At 41.6% G+C, this 13,803-nt stretch overlaps 1 protein-coding gene across 3 annotated transcripts in view; it reads right to left on the bottom strand.

Moving 5' to 3' along the window:
- Nucleotides 1-13,803, bottom strand: part of LOC101110740 (transducin-like enhancer protein 1) — a 92,015-nt gene that overhangs the window by 43,303 nt on the left and 34,909 nt on the right. For 2 of the 3 annotated variants that reach the window (XM_027964466.3, XM_060410904.1), the window contains 2 exons: nucleotides 1,592-1,796; nucleotides 825-841 (listed from right to left, as the gene is read on the bottom strand). In XM_027964466.3, coding sequence (XP_027820267.1) covers nucleotides 825-841; nucleotides 1,592-1,796 — 222 coding nt within the window. The remainder of the gene's footprint in view (nucleotides 1-824; nucleotides 842-1,591; nucleotides 1,797-13,803) is intronic. The other variant, XM_027964467.3, reaches the window with a different exon arrangement.

Raw genomic sequence — 13,803 nt, 5'->3', positions numbered from 1 at the left:
CTATAGGTTATCTTAGCTGAAAAGGGGCCAGTTTCTCACTGTTTGCTCCACAACATGTGAGAGGTGCATTTGAGAGACAAGCAACCCCACAAGTAACTGGCAGATAAGTGAACAGATCAAACATAAAGTGGGCTTCTCCATTTTATATAACCGTTACCATGAGTTTTCTACAATAATTATGCAGGAAACTCAGTATATATACTGAGATTTAGGCTGGTGAAAAAATGAACTCAATAAGCACAGAGCTCCGTGAACTCAATTTTCTTGGTTTTGAGAGATTACTCAAAGACTCAGTTCTTTGGACTAAAATAAAGTTCAAGTTCACACTCCAAGGACGATTATGAAAAGAAAACCAGATATAGAAACCTAGCAACTAAGATGCATTTGCAGAGGATAATGATGGTTTAGGTAGAAATAATACAACACTAACCAATTTCACGTATGGATTATGACCTCTTGCCTGCAGAACTGACTTACGAAAATAATGAATATGCTCTTACATCAGAAGTAAACCTGGACTCGAAGTGCAATGATAAACATATTTTTAAAATGGGGCACGTAAGGATCAAAGTGTATTTTCAAGTGAGTAATCTTAGCTTTGCCTCCCTCTCATCCGATAAAAGTTTTATACAAAAGATGGGGGTTGGGGGAGAGAACAGACATATTAAAATAAAAAAAATTAAAAAAACAAGTTGCTGAGAGCAATAGGGTAGAATACACGTGTCTGTGCCTATATGTACAGAAAGGCGGCTGGGGTGCACCGTGGGGGTAGGAGGAGGAACGTGTTTTTATGTGCAGCAGGCACATAAAGTCGGGGTACTTACTGTGCCTGGTTCTCTGTCTGCTCCCGAGGTTACCAAGAAACGCACAGACATGCCCGTTCAGACACAGAGGCAAGAACAGAAATAAAAAAAAGGGGGGAATAATTAGAACACAAGCCCCAAACAGTTTTAAAAATGGCTTTTATTTATATAAGTCATTGCACATTCCTAATACAGTGATTTCCTGAAAATTACAGTATTTTGTAAACATAAGATTTACAGTTTAACCATACACAAAAGCCTATTTTTTTAAAATTTCTTGACAGAATAAATTACTCTTTTTTTTTTTTTTTCAAAAAATTAGTCAAGTGCAATTTTGCCCAATATTTAATGCATACTAGAATTAAAGCCTATGAAACTAAGTAGTAACAGATGCAATTATCAAACCTTTCATTTGAACACATTCACTTTCAAATTTAACTTCTTATTTCGCCCCATTTAACAACATTACTTTCTTTGAAAATTACCCAATTAAGCAGTTAACAGTTTTCCATAATATGGTACAGGCCACTGGCATTAACGAGGCAGTTGCCAAGATGTCAAGATGCCTGCCATCTAAAGAGATGGAGAGATCTACAGATGCCCACGTTAAACCCTGAAAACCTCCAGGGTGAACTGTGTTTCAGTGGCCAAGCTTTGCGACAGACAGTTCCTCTTAGCTCATTGTTTGCGCTCTGTATGGGTTGGGGCTTTCTTTAGCGGTGCACAAACTTTGCAGCACTGTAAGAGTGTTAGGACAAGGTCCTAATCTGGCTTGCCCGGCCTCTCACCTCTGTGGTGCTCTGCATCGTGGTGCTTCTTGTCATCTTTAATTGCCAAGTGAGACTGGCCACTCAGAGCACTAGACAGCGCCAGGAGGCCGGCACTGCCGCCGAGGGGCGGGATTCCAGGAGGCTGAAGTCCCGAAGGGTGAGGGGTGAGGGGCACTGGAGGTCCGTGGCCGTGAGAAAGATGCTGAGCTTGCAACTGCTGCTGCTGTTGGAGGTGGTGGTTGAGAGGAAGAGGGAGAGAGAAAGAAAAGGTGGTGGTGGTGGTGGTGGCGGCGGCGGCGGCATCCGGGTAGAAACCAGACATGACATGAGAGGATGGAGGAGACAGATCAGGTTACACACACACACAGACAGAGAGAGAGAGAGAGAGAGGGAGGAAAGGGAGAAAAAAAAATGTGGTTAGTACGTTCAGTCCATCAAAAGCCTGCACCTGCTTAGTTTAATCTTCCCAAAACATAATCCTCAGACTAACATTGTCACTTTCTGGCCTAACTCACACCCTGAGAGCGTAGCTGTGCAAGCTTGGATAGCTAAGTAAGGCCTCACGTATTAGTTAGTCCCATCTCTAGGCAGCTCCAGGGTTGAAATCCAGTGCCGTCACTGAATCTAAGATGCCACAGATTTTGGGTTCATTCTGATTTCAGAAAGGTCACAACAGGGGAGGCACAGATAAACATCCTACAATATAGTATCTATATTCTCAACGAGTCACAGGTTACTAGGCGATTCCATTCTACCCCAGCATTCTTGTATTAACTTAACACAATGGTAGGATGAGACAAAACCAAATATTCACTTTAGTTAACAAACCCAGAAAGAAGGAAGAACTAGCAACTCTTATGCACTTGTGTGCCCTTACTTCATCAAACCCTCACAGAAACGAGGAAGTACTGGTACTCCCATTTCACAGGTGGCCAGGCTCAAGGCACTGAGTTTCTCCCACCAGGTGGGAGGGGAGTGAAGTCAACGCAGGAAGGGCCAACATGGTACCACCACACACAGAGGGAGGCCTCAGGGAGACAGGCCTGCGACAACTGAAAGAAACCACAGAGGCAGAACTTTGACTATCCCTTCCTTTCTCCTGAGCTTCATGCCCCAAACCAGCCCCTCTCCATGTCACAGGCGAAGACACCGGGCTACAGTGAGGCTAAGAAGCCTGCAGAGGAAAACACTCTGATGACCAAGTCCTCATTCGTAAATGCCTTTGCCTCTGTCGCTTAACCCATTCCAGAAGTTGTAAATCGGTTCATATTAAAAAGTACCATTGCTCTCATATATTATATTTAAGACACACTACAGGAAATGAAAAAGTATCAGAAATGGCCCCTCCACCATAAATCTGGCTGCATTTCAGCTGTCCAATATAAAACTCATTTTTGATGAGATAGTAAAAACGATTAAAGCTCAATTTCTAAGGTGTAATGTTAGGAAATTCCTAAGATTCTGATTTGTGCTCACTTCCCTGGGACTCAATTACTCGTTTTACTTATTACCCCCTTGCGTGTACTGAATATATTAGATCTCTATGCCAGATCTTCAGTAATTTCCACCCCAACTACTGATATTTGATTGAATACTAAACAGGTTTCCAGCCCTCAAGAGCAAGCAGCAGCTAAAAGGCAGAAATCAGTGTCTACAGTTATCTTACAGTGAATTTTCAACCACTCCTAGTATCTTTTTAAAAATCTTTAGAAGCCAACCTCTTTAAACTTCCATTCCTTCCAAAGAGAGCACAGTTCTAATGAGAAGGAAATTGGAAACGGGAGCGAGGTCAGAGAGAGCAACATTAATAGTATTCTTGGAAAGTATTTATAAACTACTCATTCACCATTTGAGATCATAATAACAATTTCTTTATGCATAAAATCACCTTCCTGTCATCCCGAAGACACTAATTCCTGCTCTGTCACCTTTTAAGAGCTCAGCAATAGCAGGACATAAAACTAAAGAAGCTGGCAGAGGCATCACGGTCCACTAGGCATGCTCATTAGCACTTAATTAGGAACTAGACACCTGCCATAAGAAATGTGCTCAGAGAAGGATGAGGAACAGGTCTGCCCTACCAGCGATTACTATCATTACTCGGAGAGTGAGAGCTATGTCCGGCTGCTGTGGGGGGAAGGCAGCGATGCATACAGAAGTGGGTGCAGTGGGGTAATTAAGAGCAGCACTGATTAAAAGAAGATGAGCGAGGCTAAGCAGAGGGGAAGGACTTTAACTACAGGGTAGAGGATACAACCCTATCACCCTTCTCTGCACCCCACCCCTCCCAGTTACCCCCCCACCCTAAAATTCCCCCCCAAATGGAGTCACCAAAAAGTGACTCCAGACGTGGGATTTTATGTCAGAGTAAAGGCAGTCTCAGGTGAAATTTGAAGACGCTAGAAGGAAGGGAATTTTCTGCCAAAGCCAAGATGGTTTTTAGAAAGATGAATTGGAAAGCATTCTCATTACTAATAAGACTAAGCTTACAAAAATAAAGGGGCTTTGCCTCAGCTGTGAAGCAGACCCGAAAGGTTAAACCCAACATTTAGGCAAATGGCTCTCAACAAAGCTGTCCAACAGCTTACACTGGCCACAGGTAACCCCACCTCTACCCTGCTCTAGAGTTTCAGGCCCATGAAGACAGTCTATTATTAGAGGCAATGAGGTTCTTCCATCCTGAGCTTGGACATCTTGAAAGTGCCTTCTTCCACCTTTTTTTAAAAAAGCATAACTCTCTCACAAAATGAAAGGAGTACTTAAGTAGATAGCAACAGGGTGAATCACAGCGACTGAAGATGCTGTAGACCCAGGAGATGTGAACACTGCTGCCTCACATTCTACTTCTTTATCCTGCCATGCAGAGCTCCTAGATCATAGTTCCAGCTTCCTTATCTGGCCTCAGCTTAGAACACACCGGAGGGAGGGAGGGCGGGAATCATGGCTCCCATTTCACAGATGAAAGAGTGGCTTGCCATGGGTTCTCAGCCAGAATGATGATTGAAAACCTTTCATTCCCTTCAACAGCATCTCTCCTGTGACCCCAGCAGCCCAGGCATGTTCCTAAGGAATCAGTGACAGACCCAGGGTTCCCAAGCAGCGGAAGGAAGAAGGCAAGCTCTTTCTCCACTGATGACTTCACCTTTCTCCCTTCCCAGGTAAGGAGATACTCCTGAGGGTACGCAACACTGCACACCCAGAGACAATCCACTTCACTGTCAGATGTTTACTGGGAAATAAAACGATCTCCACAATGCAGCCTCGGCAGCAGTGACAGATGGGAATTTGTTCTGAGATTTACAGCTCACAAGTGCCATCTCTCCAGTCTCCACTTCCCAACACCCTACATATGAGAAATGAAAACATCTTTCACTCTAGCTCTCTTCCAAGGAAGCTGAAGAATCAAGCTGAAACAGAGAAAGTTCCAGCTTCTCTCAGAAGACGCTTAATAAATAAGAAGTGTTGTCTGTAAGATAAAATATTCATTGAAATGAATAGAGGGCCCACATCCAGGAGATTAAAACAGCTGACTCCAAAAGAGCAGCTGACCTGTCCCATGTGTTCTTGAAAGAACATGTTGTTTTGTGTTTTCTTTTTCCTCCCCACAGTTTACCTGAGACAGCCTAATACCCATCACCTTCACTAAAAGGAAAAAAAAAACCCATGAATGCTACTCAAAAATACATGTTAAAATAAAAGACACTGCTATACAGCCAGCAACACCTCAAAAAACCCAATGGCTCTGCCAATTAAGGGAATTTACATGCATCAGTCCTCCGTAGACCCAAACCTGCCCAAATCATTGGGGAAAATAAAATGTTTCTCAACATGACAGTGAGGCTGGGAAAATTCAACCTTCTACCCATTCATTAGCTTGCACTAATTAGTAAATTTTTTTTTAAGTTATTGGCTATAGACTTATAACCACAGAACACACAAGCAAAACAGTTTACAAAGCTATCAGAAAAGGCATTTTTGATGAACAGTGGTGGTCTGAGGCAATATGTATCAATCTAAACAGGTGGTTCTCAAAGCAATTTTGATACCCTTTCCCCCTACTCCAGGGACATTTGGCAACATCTAGAGACATTTAAGCAGAGAAGGCAATGGCACCCCACTCCAGTACTCTTGCCTGGAAAATCCCATGGATGGAGGAGCCTGATAGGCTGCTATCCATGGGGTAGCTAAGAGTCGGATACGACTGAGCGACTTCACTTTCACTTTTCACTTTCATGCACTGGAGAAGGAAATGACAACCCACTCCAGTGTTCTTGCCTGGAGAATCCCAGGGATGGGGGAGCCTGGTGGGCTGCCGTCTATGGGGTTGCACAGAGTCAGACACGACTGAAGTGATTTAGCAGCAGCAGCAGAGACATTTAAGGTTGTCACAGCTGGGAGGGAGAGAGGAGGAGAGGTGCTACTGGCGTCCAGTAGGTAGAGGCCGGGGATGCTGTTCAGTGCTGTACAATGCACAGAACAGCCCTCATCACAGAGAATTCACAAGCCTAAAATGTCAGTAACACTGAAACTGAGAAATTCTGGTCTAGATCTAAGCTAGAATTCTGTACCATTATGTTAGAATCCATGTTCTTATATGCCAAAGGATTTGCCAAATTGTTTAAAACCCAAAAGTACTTTTCAGCATTCAACTCTTCACTGTCCTTTCTCCATCAAGTACCTTGTCACAACCCCCCAAAATGAGCAGCTGCTTATGCTGACTCCAGTAACAATTCAAAACAAACAGAAACTTCACATTTTACAAAACAATTTGGAGAAAGAGCTACACTGGGAACTTTTATGGACTGTTCTGGTGCCGCAGAGATGATTAGGGAAAGGTTTAGTTTAGGGCATGAGGAGATGAATGCACTCATTCTTACCCAAACAATTTGAATAGGCTGGGAATGAGATGAGGAAAACAAACACCAAACCCTGAGTTAATGATACTGAAAACCCACAAGGAATAAAATAACCTCATCCATGTCAAACAACAGCCATGCATTTAGAATTTTAATTCACATTTTACCTAGTGCAGCCCAGGTCAATTATGTTGCTATAATGAAACTGACTTTGCTGTTTACATTCAGAGCTTTAATGTAATATAGTGAGGTGGTTTTTACATTTTTGTTTCTAAAACCAGTATAGCACAGGATTTGTCACCACAGAGCTGCCTATACAAGTAGAAAGAAAACCAGAAAAATGAAGACCAATATCCCCCTCATCCCCACTAGATGTTAATAAGTTTCTCATTACCAACCACTGAATCAATTTGAATTTCTGAAATTTAACCCACTTTACAACCTTTGGGAAAATTATGTCACACGGACCATAAACTGAACCCAACCAGAACTAAAACCATGCCCCAAAACAGCATCTCCAATGCTAAAAGTGTGACAGTAAGTGGCATTTATAGCACTTGGTATTTAAACACTTTTAAAGGTGGGGGGGGGGGGAGTGAAAAGTAGCATTTATTGACGGTTTTCTCCAAATCACTCTTCCTTGACTTTCTGCTATTACTCTGTTCTTTAAAACGCTCAGTTCTTATCTTGGGAGAGTGCAGAAAAAGAAAATTGGTATGCTACGATAAATAAGTGGGAGAAGTGGGGAAGAGCTGTGCGGCAGCAGAAACATCAAGGACACTACTCTGGGAGTTATCTGAAGACCTCCCATTATGTGGATGGCCTCTTGTGTGAAGAGGGGCAGGGGTGATAAACAGGCAGGAACTGCTTGCTGGGGCCAAGAATTCACAAGCCACTTGAAGACAATAAAAAGTAAGTAAATAAATAAATCCACTGAAAGGCCCCATTTTGATGCAGGAGTAGGCAGGCACCCAGATGAAGGCCTAAACTTCTGAAAAGGATCTAAACTCATCTTTTCTGTTTCTGCTTTTCAGCTAATCTTCACAGGCCAACCTGTTCTGCATGATCACCCTGATTTATTCATTCTACCTGCCCTGAGTGCCTGTTTCCGTCATGACTTAAAGACCTAAACTAGACTAAGTTTTTACAAGTCATGTTTACTTAAGTAGATCCACTTCTAAAACCAGATAAGGTTTCAATAAAAAGATGCTCACCACCACCAGCCATCAGAGAAATATAAATCAAAACCACAAATTAGACAGCATGTCACACCCACTAGGAGGACTAGAATCAAACAATGGACAGTAACAAGTGTTGGAGAAGAAGCAGAGAAACTGGAATTCTCACCCACTGCTAGGGGGGAATGTAAAATGGTACTGCCACTGGGTTGTTTAAAAAGTTTGATGGAATTACCGTATGACCCAGAGACTCCATTCCTAGATATAAACAACAGATTAAAGAAAACATGTCCACAGAAAAATTTTTATGCAAATGTCTCAGTTCAGTCGCTGAGTCGTGTCTGACTCTTTGCAACCCCATGGACTGCAGCACGCCAGGCCTCCCTGTCCATCACTAACTCCCAGAATTTACTCAAACTCATGTCCATTGAGTCAGTGATGCCATCTAACCATCTCATCCTCATACAAATATTTACAACAGCATTATTTATAATAGCCAAAATGTAGAAACAATTAAATGTCCAGCAAGTGACTAAATGGATAAACAAATGCAGTATATTGATGTAATAGAATATTTTTCATCAAAAAAAGGACCGAAATACCTTCTACAACATGTAAAAACCTTGAAAACATTATGCCAAGTGAAATAAGCCAGACACAAAGGGCCACATATTATGCGATTCCATTTATAGAAAATATTCAGAACGGAAAAATCCATGAGAGAAAGATTAGGCGTTGCCAGGGAGTTGAAGAGATGGAGAAGGGGGTCTTGACTGCTAATGAATATGGGTTTATTTTTGGAGTGATGAAAATGTTCAAGAATTACATATTAGTGATAGTTATACACGTTTGTAAATATATTAAAAACACCGAGCACTGTGCTTTTAAAAGGGTGAGTGAGGGACTTCCTGGGGATCCAGTGAGTAAGACTTTGCCTTCCAACGCAGAGGGGTGCAGGCTCAAACCCTAGTTGGGGAGCTGGAAGTCCACATGTGTCAGAGCCAGAAAACCAAGAAACATAAAATAGAATCAATATTATGAACAATTCCATAGAGACTTTTAAAATGGCCCACATTTTAAAAAACTCTTTGGAAAAAAAAGCAGGGTGAATGATATGGTACATAAATCACCCATCAATTAAAAAAACCTGCACAGATCTAATAATTAAAATGAGATGCTCTACTTTCTATTCTGAAGACTTCTTCCCCTGAAAAGAGGGAAAATATTACAATGCCTTCTAATAAATCCAAATAAAAATCATATGAAAATATATGGGGACATGAACAAGTAAACAATGCTTCAGCAAGATTCCCAATAAATTAAAAGCACACTGCCTATTCAGAGAAACTCAGACACTCAAGCTAAGCCCTGCATTTGTTAGAGATACCTAGCTGTACTCTAGGTTAAAAAAAAAAAAAAAAAGGCAGATGCAGAGAAGACTTCTTGGCTGTACTGCTCCATCCCTTTGGAAAATTAATAAAAGGGCTGAACTACTGGAATTTAAGTGGCAGGTAAGTCACTAAATAGAAGCTGGTAGAGCAGGAAGATCCATGTTTGTTGTCATTTTACTTACTTCCCGTGGTAGCAGGCTATGCATTATTCTCCTAGGGTGATTTTGTTTTATAAAGAAACTTACAGCTGGGTTATTGATGGGCTTTCCAGGGATTAACTGCATACTCATAAGAATAAGAGGCTAACCTCATCCTCTTAAACTTCACACACTACAATCCTATAGATGGCTGACAGCTACAGACGGAGGAGAAAAATAATCCAACATTTTTGCTAATCCTTAAACCAATCATCTCATGCAACAATGGGGAGTCCTTTAGGTCTACAACTCAATCTCTTCAGGACAGAAAGGCTCCTTCTACTGACACATCAGGAGTTTGTATTTACAGCCATCACCTACACAAACACACATAGTCAGATACCACAAACCACCCTAGGCTTCTTTTATTTCATACTAAGTTGTTTTAAGGTGTAGAGAATTATAAATTTGCCTATGAAACAAGAATACACACACCTGACCAAAACTGGAGCCCCAAACCAGAGCCCCACAGACCTTGACAGAAGTTATGTTTGGGGAAAGTAAGTTAGATCACATCCAAATACATGAGAAAGGATAAACAAGGTTGCTTATATTAACTCCAAAGTTCTCTGAGTTCTTGACCTTCATATGCTGCTATGGAAAATCGTTTACATTTTCTTATATCCAACAATCAGCATGGAGGCAGCTATCAGAAATCTGGTATTTTGTGGTAGGGGAATTGGTCATCTGAGCATCTCTTCTAATTCTGCCCTCCTTCTAATTCCATCTCAAGGATCCCTGCCACTTCTCAGTGCCAACAAAAGAACTGGTCCCTTCCCCCTTTATGCTGAGTAAGGAAGCCAAAAGTGCCTGATCCTCACATTTTTGCTTCTCAAACTTCTCTCCATCTGTTCCCCAAAGTTAACTTTTTCCATCAGTTCTGAATTTTAAGTTTGTTCACCAAAAGTTAGATAGCAATGCTTCTGCACTGCTGTGTCCTTATTAAAACTCATTCAAGCACACGACTTAATGGCAGAAGCAGAACATCAGGCTGGGTCTAATCTCAAATACCAACATCCATGCAACCACCAGAAAAGACAAAAGAGGAGGTGACCCACTGCCTGGAGTAAACCCCTTGAAGAAGCTTGGTCAACTGGACTCAGAGATGTGCTACAGGCACCAAGAGAAACCAGGCAGGCAAAACTGCAGTTCAGGGGAGTCAGTTCACCCACATGTCAGGCAAAGGCTGCCAGTCAACCTTACTCTCAACAAAAGCAATACAGGGTAAATGGTATTGTCCACCTGAAGATGGACGCTGATGGAGGTTAACTGGCTGTACAAGGTCACAAAGCATAATAGTGCCAAGTGTTCCAATAAAGTCCAGTCTTATCCTAGGCCCAGGTAACATGGGTACCAACACGGGCACAATGTTATGCAAGGTTCAGTTCAGTCACTCAGTCGTGTCCGACTCTTTGCGACTCCATGAACTGCAGCACGCCAGGCCTCCCTGTCCATCACCAACTCCTGGAGTCCACCCAAATCCATGTCCATTGAGTTGGTGATGCCATCCAACATCTGTCGCCCCCTTCTCCTCCTGCCCTCAATCTTTCCCAGCATCTGGGTCTTTTCAAATGAGTCAGCTCTTCACATCAGCTGGCCAAAGTACTGGAGTTTTAGCTTTAGCATTAGTCCTTCCAATGGATACCCAGGACTGATCTCCTTCAGAATGGACTGGTTGGATCTCCTTGCAGTCCAAGGGCCTCTCAAGAGTCTTCTCCAACACCACAGTTCAAACGCATCAATTCTTCGGTGCTCAGCTGTCTTTATAGTCCAACTCTCACATCCGTACATGACTACTGGAAAACCATAGCCTTGACTAGACAGACCTTTGTTGACAAACTAATGTCTCTGCTTTGTAATATGCTGTCTAGGTTGGTCATAACTTTCCTTCCAAGGAGTGTCTTTTAATTTCATGGCTGTAATCACCATCTGCAGTGATTTTGGAGCCCCCCAAAATAAAGTCTGACACTGTTTCCACTGTCTTCCCATCTATTTGCCATGAAGTGATGGGACCGGCTGCCATGATCTTTGTTTTCTGAATGTTGAGCTTTAAGCCAACTTTTTCACTCTCCTCTTTCACTTTCATCAAGAAAGAGGCTCTTTATTTCTTCTTCACTTTCTGCCATAAGGGTGGTATCATCTGTATATCTGAGGTTATTGATATTTCTCCTGGCAATCTTGATTCCAGCTTGTGCTTCCTCCAGCCCAGCATTTCTCATGATGTACTTTGCATTTAAGTTAAATAAGCAGAGTGACAATATACAACCTTGATGTCCTCCTTTTCCTATTGGAACCAGTCTGTTGTTCCATGTCCAGTTCTAACTGGTGCTTCCTGATCTGCATACAGATTTCTCAAGAGGCAGGTCAGGTGGTCTGGTATTCCCATCTCCTTCAGAATTTTCCAGTTTATTGTGGTCCACACAGTCAAAAGCTTTGGCATAGTCAATAAACCAGAAATAGATGTTTTTCTGGAACTCTCTTGCTTTTCCATGATCCAGCAGATGTTGGCAATTTGATTTCTGGTTCCTCTGCCTTTTCTAAAACCAGATTGAACATCAGGAAGTTCACGGATCACGTATTGCTGAAGCCTGGCTTGGAGAACTTTGAGCATTACTTTACTAGTGGTGAGATGAGTGCAATTGTGTGGTAATTTGACCATTCTTTGGCATTGCCTTTCTTTGGGATTGGAATGAAAACTGACCTTTTCCAGTCCTGTGGCCCCTGCTGAGTTTTCCAAATTTGCTGGCATATTGAGTGCAGCACTTTCACAGCATCATCTTTCAGGATTTGAAACAGCTCAACTGGGATTCCATCACCTCCACTAGCTTTGTTCGTAGTGATGCTTCCTAAGGCCTACCTGACTTCACATTCTAAGATATCTGTCTAGGTGAGTGTGAGTGATCACACCATCATGATAATCTGGGTCATGAAGATCTTTTTTGTACAGTTCTTCTGTGTATTCTTGCCACCTCTTCTTAATATCTTCTGCTTGTTAGGTCCACACCATTTCTGTCCTTTACTGAGCCCATCTTTGCATGAAATGTTCCCTTGGTATCTCTAATTTTCTTGAGAGATCTCTATTTTCTTTATTTCTATTTCTTTGCGTTGATCTATTTCTATTTCTTTGCGTTAATCACTGAGGAAGGCTTTCTTATCTCTCCTTACTATTCTTTGGAACTCGGTATTCAAATGGGTATGTTTCCTTTTCTCCTTTACACAGCTAACTGTAAGGCCTCCTCAGACAGCCATTTTGCTTTTTTGTATTTCTTTTCCATGGGGATGGTCTTGATTCCTGTCTCCTGTACAAAGTCATGAACCTCCATCCATAGTTAATCAGGCACTATATAAGATCTAATCCCTTAAATCTATTTCTCACTTCCACTGTATAGTCATAACGGATTTGATTTAGACCATACCTCAATGGTCTAGTGGTTTTCCTGAATTTCTTCAGTTTAAGTCTGAATTTGGCAATAAGGAGTTCATGATCTGAGCCATAGTCAGCTCCCAGTCTTGTTTTTGCTAACCATATAGAACTTCTCTGTCTTCGGCTGCAAAGAATATAATCAATCTGATTTTGGTGTTGACCGTATGGTAATGTCCATGTGTAGAGGCTTCTCCTGTGTTGCTGAAAGAGGGTGTTTGCTATGACCAGTGCGTTCTCTTGGCAAAACTCTATTAGCCTTTGCCCTGCTTCATTCTGTACTCTAAGGCCAAATTTACCTGTTACTCTAGGTGTTTCTTGACTTCCTACTTTTGCATTCCAGTCCCCTATAATGAAAAGGACATCTTTCCAGGGTGTTAGTTCTAGAACATGACGTAAATGGTCTTAGAAAGATGAGCATAAATGAAACAGTGAGAAGTTAGGCAGCAGGTATGTGGTTAAAAATAGGTAAACTATGCAACTGTTTTCTTTAAAAAAGAAATTGCACTCTGCTAATTATTCTTTCACTTTTTAAGCAAAAAGAAACCATGTTTCTTCAGGGAGTGGGAAAACTTGACTGACAAGAAGCACAAGGGGACTTCCTATGGTGGTGGGGACAATCTGTCCCTGAGAGAGAGTGTGGCCCAAAGGGTATGTGTCTGTGCCAGTGGTCAGCCTGTACACTGTGCATTTCACATGTGAATTACACATCAAATTGTATAAATCCATGTGTGTACAGGTACGTACATAGCCATATCTATATTTGTATGACATGTTAATTTTATATGATATAGAATCAATTATATGTGATGTAATAAATCCAGTTAAAAGACAACACTAATTATTTGGAATCCTAATCTCAGTTTACAATCAAATACTTAGTGTCAGAGCAGGGAGAAGAGAGTTCTAAGTTTCCAACTACCCAAATACTACAATGGGGAGTAATGAACTTAAACAGTCCTTTGGTCAATTTTCTTTTCCTTCAGGTAGCCATTAGCTACTCCACAAATAAAATGTTACATTAAGTCAATAAACTATTTCATTTTGAGCATTTTTAATAGCATTCCAAATTTTAAAAAAATATTTGAGGAATGCTGATTAAATTGTGCTGTTTATCACAATGTTCGGGGGAAAAAAAAATCAAGGTTCATGTGAGTAAGTTCCCTTCCCACAATGAACTTGTTTTC

The sequence above is a fragment of the Ovis aries genome, chromosome 2, assembly GCF_016772045.2.
Source record: "Ovis aries strain OAR_USU_Benz2616 breed Rambouillet chromosome 2, ARS-UI_Ramb_v3.0, whole genome shotgun sequence".
NCBI lineage: Eukaryota > Metazoa > Chordata > Mammalia > Artiodactyla > Bovidae > Ovis > Ovis aries.
This window is presented reverse-complemented; position numbering and strand designations above follow the sequence as displayed.